Source organism: Crassostrea angulata, chromosome 5 (assembly GCF_025612915.1).
Source record: "Crassostrea angulata isolate pt1a10 chromosome 5, ASM2561291v2, whole genome shotgun sequence".
Classification (NCBI taxonomy): Eukaryota; Metazoa; Mollusca; class Bivalvia; order Ostreida; family Ostreidae; genus Magallana; species Magallana angulata.
The window spans coordinates 42,110,669-42,125,557 of NC_069115.1; the positions used below are offsets into that span (position 1 = coordinate 42,110,669).

A 14,889-nucleotide genomic window follows, 5' to 3' on the forward strand; every position below is an offset into this window, starting at 1 on the left:
ATTCTATGTGCTTTTTTGTAAGATAATTGATTGTTTTTTTTTTTTTTTTTTTTTTTTTAATCTTATTCAAAATCTTCTTCAAATTTTTAAATTACGTGTTCTCATAACTTGTATATACAGTGCTGCTATCGTGAAAGTTGACAAAACTATCCTATCCTATCCTATATCCTGTATCCTGCATCCTATCCTGCAAATAAGCTCTATCCTATCCTATCCTATCCCATACTTTCAAAATATAGGAATGCAAATTAAATGAAACGAAATTTAAAAATAAAATGATTTTATCAAATAATGTAGTACTCAAAATGAATAATTAAATCTTAAAACCGAATATTCATCGAGCGGGATAACTTACTTACCTGTGCTACGGTAAAATTAAATCGTACGCGGGATGGACACAATAACGTAAACAAACAGGTAAGCGATTAGTTTTTGATTTAATTATATTTATACATAAAAAACAGATAAATAACTTCGATTCACTTATTGAGGAACTGTTTAGTCACATATTTTTATCAAATTATTTTCTTATCACATATAACTGAGCGTAATTCTCATTATTCGAGCGATTCGTTCGGCGATAAATGTAAACACGATCTGAATATAAATAATTCCTTTAGGAAGTTTATATCGTTTATAGTTAAACAACTCGAAGTTATTTTTAAAGCATTTATAGCTAGCTAACATTTATTAATTCGATATGTTCAGGTTAATATCGGACAGAAATATGCGTCCCTGTTATTGGGCATCGAAGAAATTATATAAACGTGAATCAATGTCTGATTCTTGTATACATGTTTATCTTTTAAAATGCCAAATTAGTCGTTTATAAATTCAAGCTTTTATTAATTTGCAGACTTTAAATGAAGTAAATACAGAAATCTATTTCTGACGTTGTCAAATGTTGCAACGAATTCTCGCAGTAACTCCGTATTTGCGTACGAAATGACATAGATGTAGCGCCGACATTTTAGCGCGCATTAATGTTATGCACCGCGTTCTTGATATAATGATTATTCTTAAATGGTTTAACTTGTAAAACGTATTAAATTGACATTGAAAATACATTGTTTAGCCAATTTTCGTTTCGCAAAAAAACTCTGAAATTTATACTCGAATCTGATTGGCTACAGGATGCAGGATAGGATAGGATAGGATAGGATAGAACCTAACTTTTATATTTCTATCATGTATCGTGCATCCTGCATCCTATCCTATCCTATCCTTGTCAACTTTCAGGATAGCAGCACTGTAAATCATGCTTCATTCGATCAAAATTCCCATGGATGCAAAATTTTAACAACCTGTGTCTATCTACGTGTATTTTTTTTCTATACCTTTACATTATTGTTCTATACTTGGTCATGTTAGAGTTTCGCGGTAAACCGGAATGGGAAGGATTGGTTATTTCGGAATCAAACAACATACACGATGGCAAAAGAGAAGAAAATATCAGTTTTCCTATTTGTGATTAAAGTTTTTCTGATCATGTTCTATTGTAATATATTTGCGGATGGTAAATGTGTTGGGTGAGTTTCTTTGTCTTCATTTTTTAAGGTCTATTCATTCGAGTACAGTAATATTATTTATATCAAATAATTACCACTTAATGAATATATATAGATCAACGTTTCAGCCTTGTTGCACTGATTACATATGGAACGAGGAAATGGGAAAATGCGTCCGTAAGTAATTAAATTTGTGCTGTTTTATTCGTGCTATGCATATCATAGTTAAACTTATTTTAAATTTAAAATTCAGGAGGAGAGTAAGGTTTCTTTGTACATTTGTCGACTGTCTGTAAGAAAACATTTCATTTTCACAACTTTTCAGGACTACAAAACTTTTCTCTCAATTAAAATAAATTAAATTTGTAAAGAGATATTTCTGACATGAATTTGTTTTACAAAAGAACTATCTACATAAGCCAAACTGGGTGCAAAAATAAATTTGAATAAATTCTGACAAATGGCAGACAGCAAAAAAGTTTGCTGAATACATATTTGGCAAATATATAAATTTGACACATAATTGTATAAAAAGGAATTTAATCAATTTCACGCACAAAGAAGTTCAGAGAAAGTTCAACTTAAACATTACCAGAGTTACCAGGTAATAATTAGAAAAGTTTTTGTTAGTGAAAGGTGGTTAAATGTGTATTCAATAGTCGTGTTTTGTTGATCTTCTGTATTGGTATTTTTAGGTTGCATGGCCGGTTTCTATGGCGTCAACTGTACAAAAACGTGTCGTTATCCAAGCTATGGCACTGATTGTCAACAAAAATGTTACTGTGCTGAATACCAGTGTCATGTCATCATAGGATGCGTAGATATTGGTGGGTAAATTGCATTAATATGCCTGTTTAATCCATGCAAAACAAATTTTATAAAATGTATATCGAAATTCAAATGCATAGTTAATAACTCAAATCTCTATAAGAATCCTGGTCGTATACCTTTCTCAAATCAAAATAATTATGAGCACATAAAGTTTATGAATATCTATGTTTTCTATACTATTGATTACGTTTATCTTATTTAACAGGTAGTGATAAAATGACAGTGGAATTTCCAACATCTAATTTCTTACTGGGGTGTATCGTATGTCTTCTTTTTATTCTTGTCATCTTCAAGGTCATAAAATTGATCCCATCCTACAGGGGGTACTTTGAAATCAGACAAAAATTAAACCGTCAGTCCACACAAAGAAGGTATGATTCCATAATTTTTGACGTCCGTTCACCTACCGATACTGTTCTACAAAACTCATTAGATGAACAAGAGAGAAACGATGACACTGTTTGAAACAATGTAATTACTGTTACTCAAGGACTATATGAAAGTGAATGACAAACTAATGTACCGACATTAATATTTCGAGAAGCTTTGGTTTCAACACAGTCTTTTCAATTGCTTATAGGAATATGATGTTTTAATGTTTATATAATTGCATGATTTAATCGTACATTGTATATTGTATTTTGACTGCCCTGCCATTGTCAATAAAACTAAGATTAAATTGGGTGACTTGTGTCTCAACATATGGATAGTAGGAATTCTAAAATATGCCACTGATTATCAAACATTTGAATTTAACTTTGATCAGGATTAAATTTAATTGAACATTGATATTATCTTAACGGTTCATTAGGCGCATTGCTGATCGATTATTGTTTTCATTCTATTCATTTTTATTCATTGAAAGGACATAGTTATTGTCCACAGACTGGAAAGAAATTATGTTAAAGGATGTACAAAATCATCAATAATTCGAAGTCATTACAAAAAATAATCATTCAAGCTATGAACACAAATCAAAATGTGTCATTTTTCCTCACTTTCATTCTAAAATTATCACAAATTAGTACATAAATTCTGTAATTCGACACCTTAAAAAATGTTAAAGGAGTGCAGATTGAATTAAACGCCATAGATTTACAATAGAAGTAAAAATCAGTATGACGATTAATGACAAGACAAATATACACTAACAGTTACTATATAAAACAAATCTTAAAATATAAGTAAATGTTCTACCTCAATTTTTGGAAAACACAAATATTAATCTCGATTAAACAAACCCTGTCTATAGCTGCATGATAAGATCATCTTCTCTCAAGTCTGACGAAAAGTACTCTTCTCAGAAAGACACAGGAAAAAGAAACAAACATCACGAACAATCCCGAAGACATCATCCCTATGGTGACGTAAATTACATGAATTGAGCTTTCAGAGATTTCCTCAGGATAAGCAGTACCTAGATAAAAAAATTCATGATAAAACGTGTTGTTTTATAGAAAAGTGCCGACTTTATCATTCACTCGTTTAAATGTGTTAGTCTATCTTTGACTACACTGTAAATATTCATTAACATTGTCATTATTTTCTAAAATATTTCAGACAACCTTTGGGAGTTATATCAGTTGTGCCACAGCCGATTTTTATATCACATTCTTCTTTTTCACAGTGAGAACAGTCGTGTTGGCAATTCGTTCCATAATTTGGATATCTGCACTGCATCGAACAGTTCTTCCCAAAATAACCAACCCGACAGTCTATAAAATTAAACTTATGTTTAAGACAATATGAAGTACACTGGAAAGATTTGTACTTAATCCAAAGTTGGTATTTTTGATAAATTTTAATTCATTGTTTTAGTCCTTTTTAGCATGGTTTTCACATTTCTAGGAAATTATCGGTATTATATACCCTTATTTGATTTTTTTGTCTTTTTCATATTTTTTTTAATTTTAATTATAACAAAATCATGACATTTCTATGAATTTTTTTTTTGGGGGGGGGGGGGGGTACAGATAACTGTTAAAAATAGGTTGACAACAAATAAGCAATGGTCATAACAAGCAAGTACTTTACTTTATTTCATTTGATATGTTATTTTTCATATTCCTAGAACACACTCCATTGTAAAAAATAAAAGTAACTATTAAAAATGTATCAAACATCTGTAAACAGGCACGTAGCAGGGGGGGGGGGGGTGGGCAGTTTATGCTAAGCAAAGATTTTTCTTAAATTTACATACAAAAAATTGAGTTAACATGGAATCCCCCTCCCTCCCTTCTTAATGGGACCATGTAAAATATTCAATTGAAAATAAGGAAATAAACGTAAATGGCGTTTCACTTAAATGTAGAAACGAAAACCTAAATCAAATTCATTTCATTACTAATTATTAGGGGGGTTACATTCCTAAACATCACGATAACAATACATTTTTGTTGCCTACCTTTCGAATATACAATTCTCAAAATCAGAAAAACTGCCAAGACAATTTGGTTTTTCATTTTAATGATCTTTTGGTTGAAGTGTTTAGGTGTTAGTAATAATTTCCCCTTTCCTTTCGATTTTGGTGCTTGTAATTATTAAAATGAAATGTGAAATTTGTGAAATCATTTTGTTGTTTGTTGTTGTGTAAGTATTACATGACGGAAGTCAAAATAGGCATTGTATTAATTTATGTTTTCCGTGGGTTTGTTTCCTATTATTGCATAAGGAATTGAAGCAATTGTTGGTAATCATAGTATACTTAATTTAGAAATATTAAAAAATTTTCAGTTAATGTAAAGTTCTAAATTTATATTCATGTAAAGAAAAGAACAGCAAAAAAAAACAACAAACAAATAAAAAACAAACACGCAAACAAATTAATCATTCACTTTTAACCAATATGTTTTTGAAAGATATCATTGACATAATATGTTACAATTGCAAATAAAGAGATACAAAATAACAGGGGCTTATTCACTCTCTTATTCAATTTTCTATACATTTAAGAACAAGTGTATAATGTCAACTGACTTAGTTTATACTTCATTTTTAGATGTTATATTAAAAAAAAAATATTTATTTAAACTCGGTGAATAAAAAAATCATATCACTAAAAATACAAAATGTCCTTTTTTCGCAATGACAATTTTTTTTAAAATTATGTTGGTTAGTGAATGCCTTTAAGACAACCACGTCGTTGACTTTGATTTGTTGCCTACGCTATAAACCAGTCTACTGAAATTATGTGATTACTGGATATACCGATTTTATTTCATTAATTTTGATAGAAGTCCATCTCATGGTTCTAAAAATAAGGACGATGAAGTTCTATTTAGACATTCGTTATATGAGTCTTTAGAAGAAAAATAATGCTGTCTAAAACCACTAAAATTTTCACCTAAATCCAAAAAGAAAAAAAGACCTTGGTGTTGAACTACAACCCTTTATATATATATATATATATATATAGAGATATGTATATATATATATATATATATATATATATATATATATATATATATATATATATATATATATATATATATATATATATATATATATATATCGGAGGTATGAGGCCCGGCATGAGATTTCAAGGTCAAAGTATTATGACGTCCATAGCTCTCACGCATATCCACAGTTAGTAAGTAGCTATATGTTGTAATCCCTGAAAAGTTGCGAGATCGACTGTTGCTGGAGATACATGAAGAGAACATAAGCATGTAGCGCACAAAATCTCTGGCTCGTGGATATCTGTGGTGGCCTTCTCTAGACCGGGACATTGAAGATATGATTGAAAGATGTTCAGCTTGTGCATCAACTAGAAGCACTCCTCAGGAGAGTCCTTTGCATCCGTGGATATGGGCCTCACGACCAGGTCAGCCAGTGCATATAGATTTTGCAGAATACAAGGGACAGTCCTTTCTTGTTATAGTGGACAGCTATTCTAAGTGGCTGGAAGTAATACCTGTTCAGTCATCCACAAGTAGCAATACAATAGAAAAATTGCGGACATGGTTTGCTTCAGCTGGGATACCGAAAGAGTAAGTGAGTGATAATGGGCCCCAGTTCACATCAGTAGAGTTTAGGGACTTTGTAAAGCATGATTGAATCAAGCATATCCTTGTGGCGCCTTATCATCCTCAATCAAATGGATTGGTATAAAGAGGAGTGCAAATTCTCAAGAAAACGTTAAAAAGGCAGGATTTTGATGTGCGCAAATGGTCTCTTCAGCTACAACTGGCAAATTATGTTTTTTATTGAGGTATCGTGTCACACCTCACCACTGGGACAACTCCAGCGGAGCTGTTCCTCAAGCCTCAGCTGCGTACCAGATTAAGGTGCATCAAACCTAATCTACGAGAGTATGTTGAGGGAAAACAACAGAAGATGAAGGACCAGCATGATGGGAGAAACTCCCAGATGAGAGAATTTCAGAAGGAGGACCAGGTTCAAGTGAAAACGACTGTTCCAGGACAAAAATGGAAAAGGGTATCAGGGGTAATTCACAGACGATTAGGACCATTGACCTATCTTGTGAGAGTTGGAAAGAGAATTCGGTATTGTCATGCTGATCATCTTCTAACGTCGTCAGCCATTTTATTGGAGCGGGACCCTACACTTCAACCGCTGGAGTTGTTATCTCTGTCAATGAAAAACCTGTACCGAATGACATACCGGTGCTTTCAGCGTCTTCCGGACAACCTGAGGAGGAACCTGGAGAACCAAGTCTGGAGGACGCCACGGACAAGTTGGAGAAACCGTATGCGGAACGAGGAAATGAGACACCAGAGTTGGTAAACCAGCCCAGCAAGCGCCGATATCCCGACCGCATTAAAAAGCCCACCATAAATTGGACTTGTAAATCTTTTGTTTTGGGTTTGTATTTTGCCGGAGCTATGACAATATTAAGTTTTAAAGTATGGTAAAGGATCATTTGTTGAAACTGTGGTCTTTGTTAAATTTTTTTTTTTGGTCTACCTTTATATTTTGTCCATTTTTCTATCTCCTCTTTTGAATGAAACAGGTAGGAGTGTATTGTATTTACGTTTTTGCTCGGGTTCGGGGTACGCATAATATAGTCGAGCATTCTGGAATAAATGGATGTCTGAACCACATGTTTATGTTTTCTTCGATTGAATATACTACACCATATGCTATCAGTTTCTGAAAGCATTCTACCTCTACAACATCTTCTGGCTGATTTTGATGCAGTAGACTTGTTTCCTTTGGCATTCCGTTTATTGCATACATTCCGCTCTTTAGCTATAATTTTTATTAATGAATAGATTGATTTTAATTTTATATAACTGGTTATGATTTTTATCTACAATAAAATTCTTTCTGTGTATATATATATATATATATATATATATATATATATATATATATATATATATATATATATATATATATATATATATATATATATATATTCAACAATGCTGATGCCATAAAGTTTTTGTCTACATGTACGTGTTTGAGCATCGTTGTGCCCGACGAAGAGTTTATGAATTTATCACTAACATCACCACTTCTTTTATACATGCCGGATATATCACCAATAAATCAAACATGGAATAATTATTTTATTCGCTGTACAACGTCAAGTGTATTATTAAGGAAAAGTACATTTGATTAATTGTTCCTAAACATTAATTCAAATGAAAATGTTAGGATTTCAACATAGTTTAACATAAACATAATTGTTCACAGTGTAATCATGCACTATTAAAATTTCATCAACGTGTGAACATATCTCGTTTTCTTCATCAAGCCATGATTTTTAAAAAATAATTTTTTGTAGTGTCTGAATTAAATAAGTTTCCTTTTGATTAGAGTCTTGTTATCGACATGAACTTGCTAACATGTAAATGCTGCTCTCTGTAGCCTCACTTGCACTGCAATAACTAGTATATGGTTCAGGAGTTCTATCCAAATTGTTTCTTGTGTAGTTGTGCTCTGTGGCAACTGATCCAACATAATGGGCATTTTCTCTGATATGCCGCGTGTAGAACTTTCTGTTTGCCACAGTGATAACAACGAAAGCAACAATCATTAATACGATGCCAAACCCCAGAGAGAGACCTATGATCATTGGAAGGTCATGGTTACTTGTTGTACTCTCATGTCCTAGAGAAAATAAAGAATATTTACGATGAAACCATCACACGGTAGTTTTATCAAAATTTTCTACCTTAGGTGATTAATATTTTACACGATTTAAACTCAGAGATTTCAATAACATAAACTAGATTATAGCTATAGAATTGACACATTGTTAAGAGTTGAGAAGAATGTCGGTCTTCTTTCTTTAACGTGTCTCTGTCAATCTTTTTCAATGTATTTAAAATTTCCACCGTCTAAATCATATCCAGAGCATCCATTGACGTGACTGCAGACTGTCATATTACAGCTACATTCCTTTTGACACCCTGGCCCATATCCCGGATAACGACATGGTATCGTGCAGTTAGGTCCATAATAACCAGGCGTACAATCTACAAGAAAGTTACTAGAATTAATGGAGCTTATAAACTGCCTAACAAATGAAAAATGACAATCACAAACCTTGAATCATCTAAAAAATTAATAACACGAAACACAAATTCAAAGCAGCGCAACACGGACCACCATATAGATAGAAGTAGGATCAGGTGCCTAGGAGAAGTGAGCATCCTCTGCTGACCGGTCACACCCGTCGTGTGCTCTTTGTCGTAATCGAAAAAACCCCGAAAAAGTCCGTTTACAATTAGGTGATTAGTAGAATTTACGACATTTCTATATCAAAGCAGTAATAATTATGGCCCCACAAGGATTTGCGGGTGCCCTATAGTAATCACTCTGTCTGTCCGTCCGTCTGTCTGTCCGTCTGTCACTTCCGTCCACAAATTTTCTGGGTTTTTTCCAATAACTTTTTTTATGGTTGCCCAATCAAGTTTAAATTTAGTATGGTAGTTCAGTAGGCAGAAATACATATTTTGAAGCTAAGTTTGGTTATCTATGACTTCTGGTGTGGAGCAGAGGTGGGGGGGGGGGTAGATTCCTTAACTATGCATAAGAATGAATGGGCAAAGAGAGATAACTGCTGAGAATGTTACCATTTTATACTTGGGAGGCTGTGCAATATTTGTCCTTTGGCATTAATTAACCTTCCACAAGAAGAAAATCCTAAGCTTTATCTTTATCTGTCACATTGAGATTAATTACTGCACTGCCTGTGTCTGCAAATGAACTTTGTTTTGAAGTTAAGGTCAATTTTGAATGATGTGTAGTATTGTGTACATTTTTTTAAATACGGATTTGAAATATAATATTCATACTTTATTTTGTTAAAATACTGTACACAATGATTTATGATAATTTTATTGAATTCTAAAATCAAGATATATATTAAGATATCCTTTTCACTTTTTTATTTTTATTTTAATTTCTTCTGCCTTAATACTGTTAATTTTAACAGGTAATCAGATAGTAACCCCATTCTGTCATTTCTGAAAAAAAATCTTTTTGTAAATTTAGAAGAAAAGAATGAGAGAGCAGTACAATTAATCCCCTGGGATTAATTATCTTGCCTGCTGCAGAAAATTTAGAGGCTTATCTCTATCTGTCATATGAAAATTAATGAACACCTTTGTCTGCAACTGATGTTTGTTTTGAAGTTAAGGTCAACCCTGGGTGATACAATTTATTTGCATTCACTGAATGGAATTCAAAGTTTTTTTCACTTCTCTATATTATTGTCATAGCGGGGCCCTTCCTGACTGGTCAGTTTTCTAGTTTCCCTAAAATTAAAACATTCAGTATAATAAAATAAATAGTGCCTGTTTGGGAGGATAACAGTTGAAATGTTACACCCCTAGAAAACCATTGTCAACCTCCGCTTTGCGTCGGTTGACAATGGTTTTCTCGGGGTGTCAATTTCAACTGTTACCCTCCCAAACAGATTCCCATCCAATCCGACCGAAATAATGTAAAATTTCTAAACTCCATAAAGATCTGTCCAAGATTTCATGACAAAAATGTATGGGCTGCAGGTTTAATGGACTCTCGTGACACGTGGCATCATTCACCACGATGTGTATGTCTATCATGTATCCGAAAAACGTGCACATATCAACGACCATGTACATGCAATAAAGAAGTCCTTTTTCTTGTTGTAAGTTGGGTTTGCGACCTTAAGTTCTCAAACTTAGCGTGTGTATTTTCGCGTTGACTTACAAATAAGATTACATTTATCGTAATATGCAACGTCATATTTTTTGGAAATAAATTATAAAAAGATGATGTTTGCCTTATATATATATATATATATATATATATATATATATATATATATATATATATATATATATATATATATATATATATATATATATATATATATATATATATGAAATAAGGCAAACATCATCTTTTTATAATTTATTTCAAAAAAATATATATATATACTGTTTACCTTCAATGTTTCTAACATTATTTTACTATTAAGACATATGTGCATCATTGCATTATTACAAAAAAGAAATAAGCTTTTGCATTATTATTAGTAATTTGTATAAAAACACTTTTTTTAAAATCAATAATTGTTTCGAATGTATTATAAAAATCTAAGTAACAAAATGAATTCTTGAGTTTTTACTCAGAGATAATTAACCCTTTTCAGAGTATTGAATTAAAAATTGAAGTAAAAAATTTCAGTGCTAATTACACGACCTCGTATATTTTTTTTCAGATTATTGCTGTTACATGCAATATTGGCTGTTTCTTAATATTTATAAAAATCCCTTTCCTACTAATAACGGTATATCGTGATTTTACTTAATTAGGCAGGCAAAGAATTGATTACAAAATTACAAAATAGGTAAACTAACAACGTATTTTTATACAAACCTGTGCAGGTTTTCGTTATTGAATGGAAGTATTTATCATCTGGGCACTGCATGGCTGATCGACTAAATCAAATGAGAGTTGTTAGAGTTTAGATACATGAAATTGATTGAAATTAGAAAATAAATGTATTTGAATTACATTAAATAAGTAAATATATAAATAAATAAGAGAAAATAACACATGTATACTGCGTAAGAAGCGTTACCTTGAACATTAAACTTCTTTAGCTAACATAGCTCTTGAAGTATTTACACCGCAGTTTCATAGTTTGACGTAATTCAAAAACCAATTTGTATCATTTCGTTTTGTATTGCATGGAATATTTATATAGCGTGTATGAGTAATAATTAAATTTTGAGTAGATGTTTAAGATTAAAAGAGGGACTTTTAAATGAAAATTAACATTTATGAAAAGTCTGATAGTACGTGCACATATTATGTGACAAAGTTAGTCAAACTTAAAAACCAGGAAAAGAAATGGGTCGAAATTTATCAAATTTTCCGTGAAACCCTTCATTTCAAGCATTTTAACTTCACTATCTAATTTGTTTTTAATTGTTAAATAAAAGGTTTGATAGTAAATTGTTCATGTTTTATAACTTCCCTAATATTTAAACACTGCTTGTTTAAACTGGGAAATATAAATTGTCAAGCACGCTAACAACTTATGCAATGTTAAAAGAAAATGCTCATAGAATACTCAGAAGCATAAATCCCTTTCAATTTTTCTTAACTTAATTACGTTACATAAATACATTCCGAATATCAAAGTTTAAACGACAGCTTTTGATGTAACACTAAATAGTTTAAATCTTGTAGAGACCAAGTGTTTTTAACCAAATTATTCTAATGACGACAAAATTTAAATTTCGTGGATAAAAACTGAATGTTTCCCCAACTGCTATACGACTAAAAAAACATAGAACGCATGCTGACTCAAGTACTATAATATATACTTAAAACGATGTGTGAAAATGGAACCTCAGCAGCTATGCGAGTTATAATGTCGTGCTTTTTTATATTGAATTAGCTGCTCAGTTATGTTGCCAATAAAATATTAGTGGGTGACTATTTTATTGGCGTCATAATTGAGCAGCTAATAGACAATGATGACTATCAATAACAAGATTATTGTGATATACATTTCCTTCACGTTTTGAATGATTAATGCATTTATGTTCTGCAGTGTTGATAGCTTTTTATTGTATTTTAAGATGCACCAAAAAATTAACACTTATCTTTTGCTTAAAGGGACACACAAACTAAACTGAAAGGGTGAATATCATTATTTCAATATAATCGCAAAAACACGTTAATATTAATTCTAACGTCGGATATAAAATGACAGGGTAAGAAGAGTCAGTGTATGAGGAGACAGTAAAGGACTTAGTGCGGTTTTATGCATTTTTTGCCCCCCCCCCCCAATCAAAGTTTAAGAAAGAGCTTTAAAAATAAGGTGAAAGATAGTTAAAATCATGTTGGAGATAAATGTGTAAAATGTTATCACCACAGTGACGTCATAATGTAGAAATGACGTCATGAAGATTGCATTATTTTGATAAATTGATGATTTGTGGCAAAATATGGGTGTTTTCCGATGGTTTTTCGGCTAGGAAACATCGAGCGCAGGCTTGCTCAAGTACCATTTTTTAGTATAATGTGTATAACTATCTGAAGAAAAACATATGTTAAAATCGCACTTGAGCAGACCTGCGCTCTATACTTCCGAATGCAAAATATAGAGCAAAAATGAGAATATTTTCATTTGTTTGCAAATTTCCGGGAATTAGGTCATTTAGGTAACGTCATAGATTAACAGCGAATGAGCAATGATGACTAAAATCAACATCAAAGTTATAGGAATCCTCTATACAATGATTTGTGAAGATTTTATTTTTATACGATACAATTTAAAAATTGGTTGAAATCGGGGGCAGATAGTTGACCATACCGCACATAGTCCTTTGCGAGATATACTATACTCTGTCCAGAGTTTTTGCTTCCACCACTGTTCGCTTCATATTTCGATAATCATAAATACCTTTGTGCTCAAACTACGTTCATCTACTAATATGAAAAATGTCTAGATTATCTTTTTTGAAACGCCCCCTCTACCGCTTCGCGTTTCAACACACAACCCAAAATAGAAAGTTTATGGGATATTTGGCATTGCATCAACCATAATTATGCCTGGATGATAACGTTGAAAAATTGTGCGAGGTATTCCGAGTGAGTTCCGATTGGCGAAAAGTTGTAAACATTTCCCATTATAAATCTCCGTAAGAAATTTGATTTAGTTCCTATATTTTATGATTGAAAAATGATAAAGTGTCAATGAAGATATTTTGGATATTATCCCTTTTAACAATTTCATCTGTATTTCTTTTACAGATAAGTGTATTTTTATTATAAGATCTTCAAAAAGCGATGGAAGTAATAACTTGGGACAGACTATGACAAAACAGCAAAAGCGATACACAGCTGATGATGATTCGTTAAATGAATGGAGTAATATTCAACGCGAGATAAAAAATGTGACTGTCACAAAATGACAGAGTGAGCTAGGGATAATAGAAGATCCCGACTCTCAAATGATAAAAAATACGAACTTTACATAAATGATTTATATTTCCTTTCTACATTGAATTATGAAATACATTGACACAATGATTCTTCCATGAATCTGGAATTGGATGAGGGCACTGCTTATCAAATAGATGATCCGTGAAATATAGCGGTTATGTGAGAGTCAGACTGTCCTTCAGATATTGTTCTGCTGGTGCTGGTCCTGTAGGAGGCTGATGCTCCATTCAATGTCAAAGATGTCTACGATGTTTATCCGTGGAACCACACAAGGAAACTACCATGATTCTTAGACCTGTTAATTGTTCAAATACAAATACATACTAATGTCACAAGGTTGACACCATACCAACACGTGGCATATACATAAATACTGCATGTCTCAACGGTAGACATTTTACTTACTCGTAACTTCTGTTACGCATAACATACATGAAATACATGCATTACTTTACACATGGATACACTGACACTTACTCACACTTTACACTTAGTAAAATGAGACCAACGGAACATATCTCATTCATATACATAGAGATATATTTACATCCACCATGTATAATTTCCTCTTTTTCTTACGGAAAAAGATAGTCAATTCATAGCTCTATAGAAAAACAGCCAAACTGAAATTTACACGCCCCATTTATCGATTGGTCAAAATCTACAGCGGCTGAAAGTGTCAGGACTGAAATTGACACGCAAAGTTTATCGATTGGTCTGAATCTACAGCGACCTAAGTAAATTCACGGACTGCACGAAATAATCATGATGATGCCAGACTCAAAGTCTCACAAGAGAAGATTTGGCTGTTTCTTTTACCTAACGTACTTATGTACATTAACAGTAATTTAGTGAATTTTACTAACTTTTCATAATCAATTTATTAATTAATTAAAAAAAAGATGTTAATATAAACAATTAAATGCTTTCTTTGATGATTTATGCGGGTTATGAAGGTAGCGATCATTGCAGGAAAAATTAACATAACCCGCTAACGCGGGTTATGTATTACATATCCCGAATGAATCACCAAAGAAAGCATTTTATTGTTTAAATAAACGGACCACCATAATAAGAATACTAAATATAGGTATTCAGATGGTTAGGATATTTAATGATAAACGTTAAT

The 14,889-nt window shown here is 32.1% G+C and overlaps 2 protein-coding genes across 2 annotated transcripts; one reads left to right on the plus strand and one right to left on the minus strand.

Moving 5' to 3' along the window:
* Positions 1–1,413: 1,413 nt before the first annotated feature.
* On the plus strand, positions 1,414–2,988 carry LOC128185666 (scavenger receptor class F member 1-like). Its single transcript, XM_052855286.1, has 4 exons — positions 1,414–1,529; positions 1,624–1,685; positions 2,204–2,335; positions 2,545–2,988. Exons 1-4 carry the CDS (start codon positions 1,432–1,434, stop codon positions 2,802–2,804), a joined length of 552 nt encoding a protein of 183 aa, XP_052711246.1. The 5' UTR covers positions 1,414–1,431; the 3' UTR covers positions 2,805–2,988.
* Positions 2,989–7,878: 4,890 nt separating this feature from the next.
* Positions 7,879–11,450, minus strand: LOC128185664 (uncharacterized). Its single transcript, XM_052855285.1, has 4 exons — positions 11,383–11,450; positions 11,178–11,239; positions 8,645–8,785; positions 7,879–8,417 (listed from the first exon to the last, which is right to left on the minus strand). The coding sequence occupies exons 2-4, from the start codon at positions 11,227–11,229 to the stop codon at positions 8,131–8,133; spliced, it is 480 nt and encodes a 159-aa protein (XP_052711245.1). The 5' UTR covers positions 11,230–11,239; positions 11,383–11,450; the 3' UTR covers positions 7,879–8,130.
* Positions 11,451–14,889: the final 3,439 nt, after the last annotated feature.